We start from the raw sequence: 16,924 nt of genomic DNA, 5'->3' as shown, positions 1-16,924 counted from the left end.
AGTAATACAGCATTTCAGCAAAAGAACATCATACCAACAGTAAAATATGGTGGTGGTAGTGTGATGGTCTGGGGTTGTTTTGCTGCTTCAGGACCTGGAAGGCTTGCTGTGATAGATGGAACCATGAATTCTACTGTCTACCAAAAAATCCTGAAGGAGAATGTCCGGCCATCTGTTTGTCAACTCAAGCTGAAGCGATCTTGGGTGCTGCAGCAGGACAATGACCCAAAACACACCAGCAAATCCACCTCTGAATGGCTGAAGAAAAACAAAATGAAGACTTTGGAGTGGCCTTGTCAAAGTCCTGACCTGAATCCTATTGAGATGTTGTGGCATGACCTTAAAAAGTTGGATCATGCTAGAAACCCCTCAAATAAAACTGAATTACAATTCTGCAAAAATGAGTGGGCCAAAATTCCTCCAGAGTGCTGTAAAAGACTCGTTGCAAGTTATCGCAAACGCTTGATTGCAGTTATTGCTGCTAAGGGTGGCCCAACCAGTTATTAGGTTCAGGGGGCAATTTCTTTTTCACACAGGGCCATGTAGGTTTTGAGTTATTTTTCTCACTAAATAATAAAAACCATCATTTACAACTGCATTTTGTGTTCAATTATGTTATCTTTGACTAATAGTTACCGGTTTTTGATGAGCAGAAACATTTAAGTGTGACAAACATGCAAAAGAATAAGAAATCAGGAAGGGGGCAAATAGTTTTTCACACCACTGTATATGTTACGGCCAGAACCCGTAGTGTGGCCACTTCGCGTTCTGGCCAGCCACTTCGGGTTCTGGCCGGCCAATGTGCGAAGTGGCCGCAGCGGAGCAGCCAATGTCAGAAATGTAATTACTACACTAAGCTACAATGTATTTTACGGCCGTCTCGCTGCGGCCAAATGTATAACAACTTGCTTAATTTCATTAAATATAGCCGGCGGCAATGTAATTGATTAAGCCGCCGGCTTTCGCACTGCCTCCTCTCCTCCCCCCCCCCCCCCCCCCCCCCCCCCCCCCGCCTCTGCCTGCCTCCTATACGATATGGAGCAGCCGGCGGGGACATGCGTGTCCCCGAGAGTCGTTCGTCGCGGCAGGGGAAGCAGAGCCCCCGCTCTGCAGGAACGGCGACGAACGACTCCGGAGGGGGGGGGGGTTTGGAGGAGGAGAGGAGGCAGTGCGAAAGCCGGCGGCTTCATCTATTACATTGCCGCTGGCTATATTTAATGAAATTAAGCAAGTTGTTATAAATTTGGCCGCAGCGAGACGGCCGTAAAATACATTGTAGCTTAGTGTAGTAATTACATTTCGGACATTGGCCGCTCCGCTGTGTCCACTTCGCACATTGGCCGGCCAGAACCCGAAGTGGCTGGCCAGAACGCGAAGTGGCCACACTTCGGGTTCTGGCCGTAACATATACAAAATGCAGCTTTGTAAACTCCATAGAGATTTCAGGGGATTTAGGACTCCATCCTAGACCAGTTTACCGTTACAGTGATGTCTAGTTCTAAACAGTTGACCTGAGGGCCCTTTCACACTAGGGTGGTGTAGAGTGGTAAATTTACAGCACCTCCCCTCAGCATAATGAATGTCTAGGGGTAGTTCACACGCCCCACGTTGTGTTACGCTGTGCCGGATGTGCACTAACGCGCGTCCATACCTATGTTACCGTGCAGCGATCTGCGTCAGACCGAAAGTCATGTAAGTCTATGGTAATGCATGTGTATTTAAAAAACCCTCTGCAGTTTTCAGCGTCGCACATGCGCGGAAGCGTATTGTAGCAATATGAATCGGTGCACCTCATTGATTGCCCAACAGGAAGTGAGTGTCACTTCCTTCTTGACAGGATGCCAGGCAGGATTACCGTGTACTAACACGGTAATCCCCGGAGGCCTTTTTTTGATGGTGCGGTGGTCGCACCACATCTGCAGTGTGAAGCCGGCCTAACGGTCCTTGTGTAGTTCCAGGAGAAATACTAGCTGCAACATGTCATATATCCATGGCATCACATACAATTTAACAGCGTTTCAATTGCCATGTTCTTGTTCCCAATGTCTTTGTGAAGTCAGCTTACTACAGACATATTTCTGAACCAGATAACTTTTTGTAAAACATACTTTAACCACTTGAGGACCACAGTCTTTCTACCCCTTAAAGGGATACTGTAGGGGGGTCGGGGGAAAATGAGTTGAACTTACCCGGGGCTTCTAATGGTCCCCCACAGACATCCTGTGTTGGTGCAACCACTCACCGATGCTCCGGCCCCGCCTCCAGTTCACTTCTGGAATTTCTGACTTTAAAGTCAGAAAACCACTGCGCCTGCGTTGCCGTGTCCTCAATCCCGCTGATGTCATCAAGAGCGCACAGCGCAGGCCCAGTATGGTCTGTGTCTGCGCAGTACACTCCTGGTGACATCAGCGGGAGCGAGGACGCGGCAACGCAGGCGTAGTGGTTTTCTGACTTTAAAGTCAGAAATTCCAGAAGTGAACTGGAGGCAGGGCCGGAGCATCGGTGAGTGGCTGCGCCAACACAGGATGTCTGCGGGGGACCATTAGAAGCCCCGGGTAAGTTCAGCTCATTTTCCCCCGACCCCCTACAGTATCCCTTTAAGGACCGGCCACTTTTTTTCCATTCAGACCACTGCAGCTTTCACGGTTTATTGCTCGCTCATACAACCTACCACCTAAATGAATTTTGGCTCCTTTTCTTCTCACTAATAAAGCTTTCTTTTGGTGCTATTTGATTGCTCCTGCGATTTTTACTTTTTATTATATTCATCAAAAAAGACATGAATTTTGGCAAAAAAATGATTTTTTTTAACTTTCTGTGCTGACATTTTTCAAATAAAGTAAAATTTCTGTATACATGCAGCGCGAAAAATATGGACAAACATGTTTTGGATAAAAAAAAACCCATTCAGCCTATATTTATTGGTTTGGGTAAAAGTTATAGCGTTTACAAACTATGGTGCAAAAAGTGAATTTTCCCATTTTCAAGCATCTCTGACTTTTCTGACCCCCTGTCATGTTTCATGAGGGGCTAGAATTCCAGGATAGTATAAATACCCCCCAAATGACCCCATTTTGGAAAGAAGACATCCCAAAGTATTCACTGAGAGGCATAGTGAGTTCATAGAAGATATTATTTTTTGTCACAAGTAAGCGGAAAATGACACTTTGTGACAAACAAAAACAAAAAAAAAAAGTTTCCATTTCTTCTAACTTGCAACAAAAAAAAATGAAATCTACCACGGACTCACCATGCCCCTCTCTGAATACCTTGAAGGGTCTACTTTCCAAAATGGGGTCATTTGTGGGGTGTGTTTACTGTCCTGACAATTTGGGGGGTGCTAAATTGTAAGCACCCCTGTAAAGCTTAAAGGTGCTCATTGGACTTTGGGCCCCTTAGCGCAGTTAGGCTGCAAAAAAGTGCCACACATGTGGTATTGCCGTACTCAGGAGAAGTAGTATAATGTGTTTTGGGGTGTATTTTTACACATACCCATGCTGGGTGGGAGAAATATCTCTGTAAATGACAATCTTTTGATTTTTTTTACACACAATTGTCCATTTACAGAGTTATTTCTCCCACCCAGCATGGGTATGTGTAAAAATACACCCCAAAACACATTGTACTACTTCTCTCGAGTACGGCGATACCACATGTGTGGCACTTTTTTGCACCCTAACTGCGCTAAAGGGCCCAAAGTCCAATGAGTATCTTTAGGATTTCACAGGTCATTTTGCGGAATTTGATTTCCAGACTACTACTCGCGGTTTAGGGCCCCTAAAATGCCAGGGCAGTATAGGAACCCCACAAATGACCCCATTTTAGAAAGAAGACACCCCAAGGTATTCCGTTAGGAGTATGTTGAGTTCATAGAAGATTTTATTTTTTGTCACAAGTTAGTGGAAAATGACACTTTGTGAAAAAAACAATAAAAATCAATTTTCCGCTAACTTTTGACAAAAAATAAAATCTTCTATGAACTTACCATACTCCTAACGGAATACCTTGGGGTGTCTTCTTTCTAAAATGGGGTCATTTGTGGGGTTCCTATACTGCCCTGGCATTTTAGGGGCCCTAAACCGTGAGGAGTGGTCTGGAAATCAAATTCCGCAAAATGACCTGTGAAATCCTAAAGATACTCATTGGACTTTGGGCCCTTTAGCGCAGTTAGGGTGCAAAAAAGTGCCACACATGTGGTATCGCCGTACTCGGGAGAAGTAGTACAATGTGTTTTGGGGTGTATTTTTACACATACCCATGCTGGGTGGGAGAAATAACTCTGTAAATGGACAATTGTGTGTAAAAAAATCAAAAAAGATTGTCATTTACAGAGGTATTTCTCCCACCCAGCATGGGTATGTGTAAAAATACACCCCAAAACACATTGTACTACTTCTCCCGAGTACGGCGATACCACATGTGTGGCACTTTTTTGCACCCTAACTGCGCTAAGGGGCCCAGAGTCCAATGAGTACCTTTAGGCTTTACAGGGGTGCTCAAAATTTAGCACCCCGCCCACTTGCCACGACAGTTAACAAACCCCACAAATGACCCCATTTTGGAAAGAATACACGCTAAGGTATTCCATGAGGGCCATGGTGAGTTCATAGAAAATTTTATTTTTTGTCACAAGTTAGCGGAAAATGACATTTTGTGGGGAAAAAAAAAACACAAAACCACAATTTCTGCTAACTTGTGACAAAAAATAAAACATTCTATGAACTCACCATGCACCTCACGGAATACTTTGGGGTGTCCTCTTCCAAAATGGCATCATTCGTGGGGTCTGTCCTGGCATTTTAGGGTCTCTGCAATCATTACATGTATGGCCAGTATTAGGAGTTTCTGCTATACTCCTTATATTGGGCATAAGGGTAATGCACTGTGGGCTGAAAGGAAAAATGAACGTCAAACAATCAATCAATGTGGATGAAAAAATATCTGCCAAAAAATTTTGAAAAAATAAAAAATAAAAAAAAAGAGGAGGAAGGCGTCTGCCAGGACATAGGAGCTGCCGCCCCAAAAATCCAAACCCACCAGCTCGTATGCCCTGGCAAACCTGATTTATCCATTCACACCGATCGATGTGGATGAACAAATCATTGCCAGAGTTCTTTTTTGATACAAAGTGTTTGCCAAAGCATATGAATCCCCAACACCACTCCTCGGCCCATATGCCTCGGCAAACGTATCTTTTTGACTGCGGAGGAGAAATCTCGTCCTGCAGCGCTGCATGCACCGACTTGTGTGTAAGCTGACAGACGCGCAACGTTCTGTCAGGATGCACCATCAGTACTGCAGCTGGTTAGTCATTCGCTCGGTCCACCTGGAAGGTTATTGGATGGAAAAAGAGAAAAAAAACCCCAAAAAACAAGCAAGCAGCAAAGCAATTACTTCATTAACATTAATAACCTTTGAACTTTTTTAATAAAAAACTTAACATTGCAAACCAAACATTAACTTCTTTGCTTACCTGTTTTTTGTTTTTTTTTAACTTACCTCCCGAGGACAAACCTCTCCTCCCCCATGGAACAATGTGCGAAGTGCAAATTGCACAGAGTTGTGGCGAAATACATTACGCAATTTGTCCCAAGTGAAAGGAGAGGTTTCTGGCAGCCCTGTGTATTAGGGTCTCTGGAAACCCAATGTTTGGTTTCACACTGCATATTGACATATCCGGTGGGTCGAGCCCGCCGCACCGTATCGTCCAAAACAGACCTTCAGGCAATACCACAAGAGTAGCATTCGGCCTAGTAATGAACTGCGTCGCCATAGACTAACATGACTTCCGCGCCGATCGATATTGCCACAGAAGCCACGCAGTAACGTAGGCATGCACTAACGTTAAGTCAAGCACTTCCGGCGTAGGGGGGGACCGCAAAGTGTGACTTTTGCTAGGCATTTTGCCCTAACGCATCGCAGCAGTGTGAAATAGCACTGAGAGACCCTTGTGTGCCTACCGCTGTGTGTGGAGTTCCCTACTCTCTAATAGTGTACCTGCTCATGGTACCTCTCAAAATACTCCCCTAGGCATAGGCCAGGCTGGTCAGGACAGGTGGGACAATAAACAGTGGTGTCACGCCTTATTCCAGCCCTGCTGCAGACACGACAGCGTTTTCTTCGGATTCGTTGACCTGGGGTAGTCGGAATTGGATAGGCGTAATGCCTTCCATGCAGCCGGCTAGTTGCATCTTGGGGTTGGGCCACGGCACCTCCTGGATACAGGAGTTCCATCACGATCTGTTTATTAAATTGAATAAACGAGCCAGTTCTCCCAGCCTTACTGTAGAGAACAAAGCTGTTGTAAATTGCCAATTGAATGAGGTAAAAAGACACTTTTTTATACCAGCGTCTTGTTTTTCGGGCAACTAAATAGGGCGCTAACCTCTGGTCATTGAAGTCCACCCCTCCCATGTTAGTATTATACTCGTGGACGACAAGGGGTTTTTCAATGACCTTAGTTCGCCGTTGAATTTCAACTGTCGTGTCTGCGTGAATGGTGGACAGGAAGTAAACCTCCCTCTTGTCCTTCCATTTCACCGCGAGCAGGTCATCAGCACACAAGGCGGCCCTCTGCCCCCGTTGAAGTCTGGTGGTAATGAGCCGTTGGGGGAAGCCCCGGCGACTAGGCCGCACGGTGCCACAGCATCGGATTTTTTCTATTTTTAAGTGCTGAAAGAGGGCCACACTTGTGTAATAATTGTCCACAAAAAGATGGTACCCCTTCTGGAACAAGGGTGACACCAAGTCCCACACAACCTTTCCACTGCTCCCCAGGTAGTCAGGGCATCCGACCGGCTCCAATTTTGAGTCTTTTCCCTCATAGACCCTAAAATAAGATGTATAGCCTGTGGCCCTTTCACAGAGCTTATACAGTTTCACCCCATACCGGGCGCGCTTGTTTGGGATGTACTGTTTGATGCGAAGGCGCCCGGTAAAGCGTATGAGGGACTCGTCTACGCAGATGTCCTGGTCAGGGGTATAAGCATCTGCAAATCTGGATGACAGGTGGTCTATGAGGGGTCGAATTTTGTGGAGCCGGTCAAAAGCAGGGTGGTCACTTCGATGACAGGTTTCGTTGTCATTGAAGTGCAGGAAGAGCAGGATGTTCTCAAATCGTGTCCTGGACATGGCAGCAGAGTACAGGGGAACATGATGTGCTGGGTCCGTAGACCAATAAGACCGCAACACATTCTGCTTTACTAGTCCCGTGTGAAGGAGAAGGCCCAAAAACATTTTCATTTCGGAAACTTGGACTGGTTTCCACCGAAAAGGCTGGGCAAGGTACTTTTCCGGATTGGCGGTTATATATTGTGTGGCCTTACGGTTGGTCTCTGCCACAATTAAGTCCAAGAGATCCTGGGTGAAGAACAGATAGAAAAAGTCTAGGGCCGATCCTAGATTATCTGTCTCCACCTGGACTCCAGACTGGGCGGTGAAAGGGGGAAGTACGGGTGCGGCGGAATCAGGGGATTGCCAATTTGGGTTTGCCAGCACCTCTGGTAAATTAGGGGTAGTACGGGCCCGTCTTCTTGGTGGCTGCGACTGGGATCTTACTGCACGTGCCACCGAACCAGTTTCAACTTCCATGCTGGTGCTCGCCACTTCACCAGGGTCTACGGAAGTACTGGTGCTAGGTCCAGGAGATGTTGTGCTGCTGGTGCCTGCCCCACCATGAAATCTCAGACCAGCACGAACACCACTCTGCTGCCCTTGAGGCTGATCCTGCGCCACCTGCGGTCCAACAACATGGGGTGTGGTACGCCTGGCTTTAGCCGGGACCTCAACCTCGTCATCACTATCGGTCAGTGAGCCACTGCTCAATTCAGGTTCAAACTCTGACCCGGAAGATTCGTCGAATGAGGCGTCCCAATCGTCCTCATCCGACTGGGCCATGTACCTGAGAACCTCATCATCGGAATACCCCTTTCTTGCCATGGTGGGCTGCTAAATTTAGGGGGTATTCCTCTGAGACTACGTAGAAAAAAGAGCACCTACCTAGCAAAAGGGAGTATTTGAGAGGTAGAAAGCTGTGCTCACTGAGTTTTGATAAAAAAAATAAATCAAAACTGAGGTTTACAGTGCCACAGCTATTGTACAGTGTTTTTTGCAGTGATCAGAAAAAAAATTCTGTCACTGCGGTGGGGCGGGCTGAACGCAAGTGCAGGCGAACGATCAGGCCTGATCGGGCAAACACTGCGTTTTTTTTTGTGGATCCTAGTGACCCTAATAGATCTGACTGCGATCAGTAATGATCACTTACAGATACTATATAGTACCAATGTTGATTAGCGACAGTGATGACGCTAATTAGTGACTGTGGTGCAGTGGGCTGAGCACTAACTGACACTTACAAAGGGGCCTAGCTAACTGGCCTAACTGCTAACACTAGTGATACTAAAAAAGTGACAGTTTTCACTGTTTTTAGATCACTTGGATAGTGACAGGGGGGTGGTGGCGAGTGGGGAATCGGAGGCAATCAGAAACAATCACAGGACAATCAAAGGCAATCACAGGGCAATCGCAGGCCAATCACAGGGCACTCAATTCCCGGGACAATCAAAGTCAATCACAGGGCAATCAAACCAATCACGACACAATCAAAGCCGATCACAGGCCAATCAAAGCAAATCACAGGCCAATCACAGGCCAATCAAACCAATCACGACACAATCAAAGCCGATCACAGGCCAATCACAGGGCAATCAAAGCCGATCACGGGACAATCAAAGACGATCAAAGGGCAATCACAGGGCAATCACGGGACAATCAAAAAAAATCACGGGACAATCAAAAAAAATCACGGGACAATCAAATACAATTACAGCACAATAAAATTGAATGTCAGCACAATGAAATTGAATGTCAGCACAATCAAATACAATGCACTGGGAAGGTGATTGGGGGGGGGGGGGGGGGGCTGAGGGCGATCTAAGGGTGTGGGGGGTTGATTAGGTGCCCGCACGGGGCAGACTGGGTCCTGATCTGGTGGGTGGCAGACACAGGGGGTGACGATAGGAGATCAGTGAGGGATTACAGGGGAGAATAGATGTAAACAATGCACTGGGGAGGTTATCAGGAGGGGGGGGTCTGAGGGCAATCTGAGGGTCTGGGTGGGTGATCAGGTGCCCCCAAGGGACAGTTTAGGGTCTGCGCTGATGGGTGGTGGTGACAAGGGGTGATAGACAGGTGATCAGTGGGTAAGACAGCTATATAGCTGTATACAGCATACAGGGGGGTGGTCTGGGAGGGGGGTCTGGGGGGGATCTGAGGGTAGGGGGGGTGATCAGGGGACCCTAGGAGGCAGTTAGGGACCTAACCTAGGGGATAGCGTCCCTAGATAGTGACAGGGAGTGATTGATGGGTTTTTAGGTGGGTGGTGGGGTGCAGATGCTGGTGTGCTGGGGTGGTCAGGGGGGTTCTGAGGGCTGGGGTGGGCGATCGGGGGGTCTGTGTGGGGCAAAGTGTGTTTTTTTTTTTTTACTAATCTGTGGGCTGCCTGTCCTCCCTGATGGTCGCACGACGAGTGACCATCAGCGGAGGAGGCAGCCAGTATAATACACTTTGTTACAATAACAAAGTGTATTATACTCCTCTGATTGGCCGGATCGCCGCATTTGAAACCCGCCGGCGCTGCTAATTGGCCGGCGGGTTTCCGTGCAGAGTGGGCGGAGCCTATTGCCGGCGGCGATCGCGTCATTGATGACGCGATCGCCGCACAGCCACCGCTGATGCCGCCCCCGCCGATGGGCGTATTGCGGTCGTTTGGGCCCGGTCTTTGCCGCCGCCCATCGGCTGGGGGCGGTCCTCAAGTGGTTAATGGACCTTTTTGCTCTTTTTTTTTTTTGTTGTTGTTGTTGTTGTTGTTGTTGTTGTTGTTGTAATGCAAGTTTGACTGCTTTCCTTTTATTCCTAGTTTGGCCGCCATCTGCTAAAGCCAGCTGTGAAGAGACCTCTGAAAGAAATGACAAGAAAACAGGTGTTTGGCAAGCCTGGAGCCCATGTTTAATCCAAAACCCATCTGCAACGTCATAAAGAGCTCAGGGTCTATAGCTAGCTGCTGCATTTATTTCTTCTAGTATTGTTCTTAACTCATTTGGGACTAACTGGCTCTGGCCCCTTAAAGCAGACCTGAACTCAGGACGACCTCTCTGCTCTAAAAGATACGCATCACCATAACCTTTAAACAAAAAATATTTCTTTGGTACAGCTGATACAAATCCTAAAATAATTCTGCACAGTTTCTACTTCCTGATTCATGGAAGCAGACATATTGTTAACAGCCTGTGCTTTTACAGTACATGAGCTTATCTGCCATCTCTACCATGACACACTGGAGTCATCAAATTACAACTTGTGATTAGACACAAATGAGGGGTAATTAAACAGGCTAAACTCTAAATACATATAGGGTGCATTTCTATGCTTTCCTTCTGTCCTGTGGCAGCGTCCAGGTCCACTTTAAAGACCAGCGCCTTCCCCCCCTCCATTGTACTCTTCCTGATCACTGTGATTGGCTCACAGTGATCGGGGGTCAGGGTCAGGAGCCAAAGAAAATGGTTCCTGACCAGGGTACAGAATTCAGCTGAGTTTTGTGCCAAAGCGGTTAATGGAATGTGTAATGTTTTTATTTATGCCATGTTTTAGTATCAAAAACAATTTTAACGCATATTTTAAAGCATACAGTAGAAGTTATTAGTACTTCACATTTGATGGCTTCACTGTCACCCATTGTAAGTAGAAAAACCTCCTCCTTTTTTATTGTTGTGATAATTAGTCTCCAGCAGTGCAGTACCTTCAGCTATGTACACACAGCAACGTTTTGGATGTGTCAGTTCCCATCTTCAAAGAGAAATCGGATGCGTGCTGCCGATATTTTTCAAAAACTTCCATTTTTGTTTCAGCCAAGCCATGTTAGTTTTATTTGAATGTTGGATTATCCATGCTTGGAATTATTGGAATGTAGGATCATTGTCATGTTGCTAATCCCATTTTCAGTTAAAGGATAGCGGAGCCCAAATGAATACGAGAAATGGGGGGGCTGGCATTTATGGCGAGCTGTCCTGATGCCCAACGCTCCCCTCATTTTCCATTCTGCCCCTCCGATCATCCTAAATGCCCTCCAGCACCCTCTTCCTGGTCGGCCAGGTCGGGCATCACTGAGCCTGCACTGGCCCGGCTGCGCGCGTTTTACAGACTGCGGCTGGGAGCACTATGTGCATTACATCACTATGATGTCTTAAGCATGCGCAGAGCACTCGCGGTCGCGCGCTGTAGGACGCATGCAGCCGTGCCAGCGCAGATGCAGCGATGTCCGACCCAGTCGACCAGGAAGAGGGTCCTGGAGGGCATTTAGGAGGATCAGAAGGGCAGAATGGAAAATGAGGGGAGCGTTGAGCATCAGGACAGCTCGCCATACATTCCCCCCCCCCCCCCCCCCCCCCATTTCTTGTATTCATTTGGGCTCTGGTGTCCTTTAAGTCTCAGTCACCCGAAGGAATGGTCAATAATGTATTAATTAAGAGCTGATGCAAGTTTTAACGGTCTGAGCCATGCTTATGCGCTTTGAGTCCTACGGGAGAAAAGAGCTTTACAAATGTTGGTGGTTGTTCTGCTAATTTAATTAAAAAATGTATGCAGCTTGGAAAATGACCTACAAAGTGTAGCAGCTAACGTGTATATACTGTACATCAACCATAATTTTACAGCAACCTGAGGCGACCGCTACCTCCTCCCTTTGGATGATTCAAAGGCTTCTCTGACCTTCCTACACCTCACCGTTCCTTACTGGGACCCTCTTTTTCGGCGATCGCACTCTTATCCATGTACGAGAGCTGCCACACTGCACACGTTAGGACTACATCTGCTAAGTAGCACTGGGCTACTTGTGCACAGAGGAAAAAACCATGGACAATTGGCTCTGTGCTACTGTGCAGGCCGTATTTGTGCCTGCACAGTGTGTCCACGCTCGTACACGGATGCGAGCATGGCAACATGAGCATATTCGGCAAGTCCTGGTGCAGCCGAGGAGGATGGAGTGGCCTCTGGATTATCTAACTTTTAATTGTTCTCATAAGTATGCTTTAAAGCTGTGTTTCTGCTTGCATTCATTTTTCTTGACACCATCCCCTTTTGCACATGGAAAAAAGTGCTCTTTGTTCATAGCAACGCAATGTAATTTAAAAAGAATGTACATGGTGTCCAGGAAGGGGCAGATGTTAAAAACCTGTTGATTAACATGGGCTGTCAGGATCTAATGCTGTTTTTACTTGTAGTATAATAGAAACGTCTGCATCCTGTTATAAGCAACTGAGAGACTCAGTGCAGCTCTCTTCTGTCTATGTGGCACTCATAGGCAGAACCTGGGGATACAAAGAGTTATGTATTGGGGAGAGGTTGGAATTAGGAATTCTTATTTTCTTTGTCTTGGAATTTTTTTTTCTGTGCAATGTAACAGACTATTTTGCACTATAACATGCCATAATATGTGAAATGTTTGTGCTTAGTATGGTTGATGTTTTTATGTATGTTTCTATGTTCTTTAACATGATCCTGTATATCCCTTGTCTAAGCTGCCGGCATATTTAACATTCATGCACCTCGTTGTACCTGCATGCATGTTAACAGATCTGTCAGTATTTTATGCTAGTAATGAAATCTGATATGAAAATATTACTGTATTCTAGCTGTCATGGGCAAAGTAAGTGGAAGAAAAGTCTTGTCTATAAGCGAAAAATATAAACATGTTCATCTGTTCTGGCCAGTACAACTATACTGTACAGCAGCAGGAAGCACTGATATGGCTAAAACGGTATCCATAAACAAAAGCTATATATGCAAAGACCCTTTAAATTTAGGCTTTAATTATAGTACTAAACAGCATCCACTAATAAGTTGCAGTGAACGTTGGTTGGTTTCTGAACCAAATCCATAGCTTTTGTAAATCTGATGATTTTTGTACCGACTTCACAGCCCTGCATACCTGGGGCTTCCTCCAACCACCTTCGGCCTGGTCGATCCCTCGCCGACCTCCTCCATCTCCTGGATCCTCTGAAATCCTAACGGTAACTTCGACTAGATGGCGCAGTGCGGACGTGCGTGCTCCCCCGTTGTGCTCCTGTAACCAGGAGCATCGCGCAGGCGCAGAATGCTCCCATCGATTGGCACACATGTGCAGTAACCCCAGACTCCCAAAGTTACCGGGAGCCATAGCGAAGGAACAAGGCAATGGAGTAGGATGGCGTGGGACAGATTAGGCTGGAGGAAGCCCCAGGTATGTATGAATTTTTCATTTCTATTGATCTCCGGTTCTCTTTAAAGAGAACCCGAGTTGGCTTCCTAAGAATGCAATCCGCACACAGGTGCTGGGTCTGCCTATACTGCCCAGCCTCTGTTGCTATCTCAATCCCCCACCCCTAAGTTCCCCTCTGCGCTCTGCTACCCCCATAAATCACAGCCGCGTTGTTGACACGCAGCGTGTCGCAGCGGGCTGTGTTTACCTCTGAAGTGGCACTCTCGAAGCTCCCCTAGCTCCGGTCCCCGCCCGCGTCCCTTCCCTCCCCGCTGATTGGTAAACACAGCCCGCTGCATGTCGACAGCGTGGCTGTGATTTATGGGGCATAGCAGAGCGCAGGGGGGGACCTGGGGGATTGAGATGGCAACAGAGGTTGGGCAGTATAGGCAGACCCAGCCTCTGTGTGCATTCTGAGGAAGCCACCTTGGGTTCTCTTTAAGGGCCTATTTTGAAAGGTATGCCAATATTTCAGCAGAAATAATGACACTCTTTAGCTGTCTATAGTTATAAAAGATTAGATCACTTGAAATGATCATTGCTTTGTTGTTGTTGTTTTTTTAATTTTTGTGTTCTGAAAGATAATTCTTCCTTATGATCAGTATTTCTATGCCAATTGATATATTTTAGTTGATCAGTCTGGTCACCTCTTTACTACTCTCAAATGGTGTTAGGCACTTCAGTGAAATGGAGAACAGCCATTAAACGACAAATGTAGCGAGCGGTATATGGAGGCTGCCATATTAAATTCATTTTAAACAATACCAGTTGCCTGGCAGCCCTGCTGATCTATTTGGCTGCAGTGGTATCTGAATCACACCAGAAACAAGCATGCAGCTAATCGTGTCCGATCTGACAATGTCAGAAACACTTGATCTGCTGCATGCTTGTTCAAGGTGTATGGCTAAAAGCATTAGAGGCAGAGAAACAGCAGGATAGTCAGGTAACTGGTATTGCTTAAAAGGAATTAAATATGGCAGCCTCCATATACTTCTCACTACAGTTGTCCTTTAATAGAGGACGGTGGTGTTCGAGTCAGCAACCATTTGCAACCTTTGCTCTTTTATCACTTTAAGATAAGTAGTAGTAGTCAGTTGCCAAGATGCAAGTCAGTGTTCTGTGTACCGCCGTTCTTTGCTGCCATCAGAGACTCCATTGACTTAAAGAGACTCCGTAACAAAAATTGCATCCTGTTTTTTATCATCCTACAAGTTCCAAAAGCTATTCTAATGTGTTCTGGCTTACTGCAGCACTTTCTGCTATCACAGTCTCTGTAATAAATCAATGTATCTTTCCCTTGTCAGACTTGTCAGCCTGTGTCTGGAAGGCTGCCAAGTTCTTCAGTGTTGTGGTTCTGCTATGAACTCCCCCTTCTAGGCCCCTCTCTGCACACTGCCTGTGTGTTATTTAGGATTAGAGCAGCTTCTCTCTTATCTTTTACAAGCTGGATAAATCGTCCTCTGAGCTGGCTGGGCTTTCACATACTGAAGAATTACAGACAAGGGCAAAGCTGTTTGCAGGAAGAAAAGAGCAGCCTGAAACTTCAGTGCATGAGAACAGGGGGAAATAAACACACAAATGATCTCTTGAGATTTAAAAGGAATGCTGTATACAGCCTGCTTGTGTATGGATGTATTTTCTATGTGTGGACATACTGTACATCAACCTACTTCCTGTTTTGGTGGCCATTTTGTTTGTTAATAAACAAACTTTTTAAAACTGTTTTTAACCACTTTTAATGCGGCGAGGAGCGGCGAAATTGTGTCAGAGGGTAATAGATGTCCCCTAACGCACTGGTATGTTTACTTTTGTGCGATTTTAACAATACAGATTCTCTTTAAGCAGGGCTGTGGAGTCGGAGTCGGGGTAATTTTGGGTGCCTGGAGTCGGAGTCGGAAAAAAATGCACCGCCTCCGACTCCTAATGAATTTAAACTGTAATTAAAATAGAAAATATGATATAATGTTCTATTTCTCAGGTAATAGTTATCATAAATAATTTATGCATACAGTAATAGCTGTGCTTAGTCCACAAAAATTAAATAAACTAATCAAAATTAGTTACTTGTGCTGCTTCAATAAAGCAGTCCCCGTATTTTTAAAGTCAGATATACACATCTGATTGTGACTGTACAGTATATATGATGTGTACACAGGAATCTCTTATATATACTAAATAACATCTATGCTGTAAGTATAAAGCCTGATGTGTAGCCGTGTCAGTAATAGAGATGGACAATGAGATGGAAATAATTCTGCGTTAATTCTGATATATGCAAATGTACGCACTCTTTGCTCATGAAATCAAATAATTTGATATGTTAAAATTTGGTTTGGTGACTACGAATTAAATGGTACCTGAGAAGGATGAAAAGAAAAGTTTTATACATACCTTGGACTTCTTCCAGCCCCCTTCAGGCTAATCAGTCCCTCGCTGTCCACCTCCACCACCTGGATCTTCTGCTATGAGTCCTGGTAATTCAGCCAGTCAGCGCAGTCCGGCCGCATGCCGCTTCCACAGCCAGGAGCGATCTGCACCTGCGCAACAGTGCTGCGCAGGTGTAATACGCTCCCGGCGGTGGAGTGTGTGCATGCGCACTACGCCAGACTGGCTCAAGTACCTAGACTCATAGCAGAAGATCCAGGTGGCGGAGGAGGACAGCGAGGGACTGATTAGCCTGAAGGGGGCTGGAGGAAGCCCCAGGTATGTATAAAACTTTAATTTCATCTGTCTCAGGTTTACTTCGTTACACAGTATTACTATACTCGACATATGCACTCTCCACAGAGCTGCAGGGAATCCACTGAGAATGTTGTGCACATTGAACACAGAGGTGTTGTCTATCACCCATAAACCTGGTTCAGATTGTGCATGAAGAATGTGTAATAGAGGAAGTATCTCCTTATTCCCCTGCAGAGTACCTACCTGCACATCACTCTTACATGTACCCACACTTACATTGCCTAGGGCCTGATAGATGTTCTTTGTTCCGGCCTGTACCTTTTACAAGTACTCTTACCAAGGACTAGTTTTAGTCTATGACTAAAGGGAATAAATATGGCAGTCTCCATATCCTTCTCACTTCAGTTGTCTTTTAAAATTCCTAAGTGTTGGCAGTTAAGAGATGAATTTCATGTTACATACTTTCATTCAACAAGATTGTAATATGCAAATTAGAGGAGTCGGAGTCGGTGGAATCCTAAACTGAGGAGTCTGAGTCGGTGGATTTTTGTACCGACTCCACAGCCCTGGACTTAAGTGGCATAAGGCTGGCCATACACTTATAGATTGCAACCCAATGTGGCCAAACAATTGATTCCACTCTGAACAGAATCGATTCCTACCCCACACCCCTCTTTTTTTTTTTTTTTAAATAATTACAGAGGGAATTTATTGGGAATTGATTGAACCACAGTGTTGCACGGTTTGATGCACTGCAGCGCTATAGGCGGTCGTTCTACTGATGTTTCTGCCCTGCCCCTAATCTACCTAGATCTTCCATCCTGTTTGATCAATATTTTCAATTGGTCAGCATCACTCAAAAAACAGACCCAAAACAAACACCTGTACGTAAGCCCTAAAAATCTTCTACATTTTACCATTTATAGCATGAAATGTTATGTATATAGAAAT

General features: G+C 45.8%; 1 protein-coding gene across 2 annotated transcripts in view; it reads left to right on the top strand.

Annotated features, from left to right (window-relative positions):
• Positions 1–11,087, top strand: part of MTFR2 (mitochondrial fission regulator 2) — a 38,780-nt gene extending 27,693 nt beyond the window's left edge. For both annotated transcript variants that reach the window (XM_068231632.1, XM_068231631.1), the window contains exon 9: positions 9,917–11,087. In XM_068231632.1, the coding sequence (XP_068087733.1) occupies positions 9,917–10,009 (93 nt within the window). In that variant the 3' untranslated portion in view covers positions 10,010–11,087. The remainder of the gene's footprint in view (positions 1–9,916) is intronic.
• Positions 11,088–16,924: the final 5,837 nt, after the last annotated feature.

This window comes from Hyperolius riggenbachi, chromosome 4 (assembly GCF_040937935.1).
Source record: "Hyperolius riggenbachi isolate aHypRig1 chromosome 4, aHypRig1.pri, whole genome shotgun sequence".
NCBI lineage: Eukaryota > Metazoa > Chordata > Amphibia > Anura > Hyperoliidae > Hyperolius > Hyperolius riggenbachi.
The sequence above is the reverse complement of the archived record's forward strand: the minus strand, read 5'-3'. Positions and strand labels throughout refer to the sequence as shown.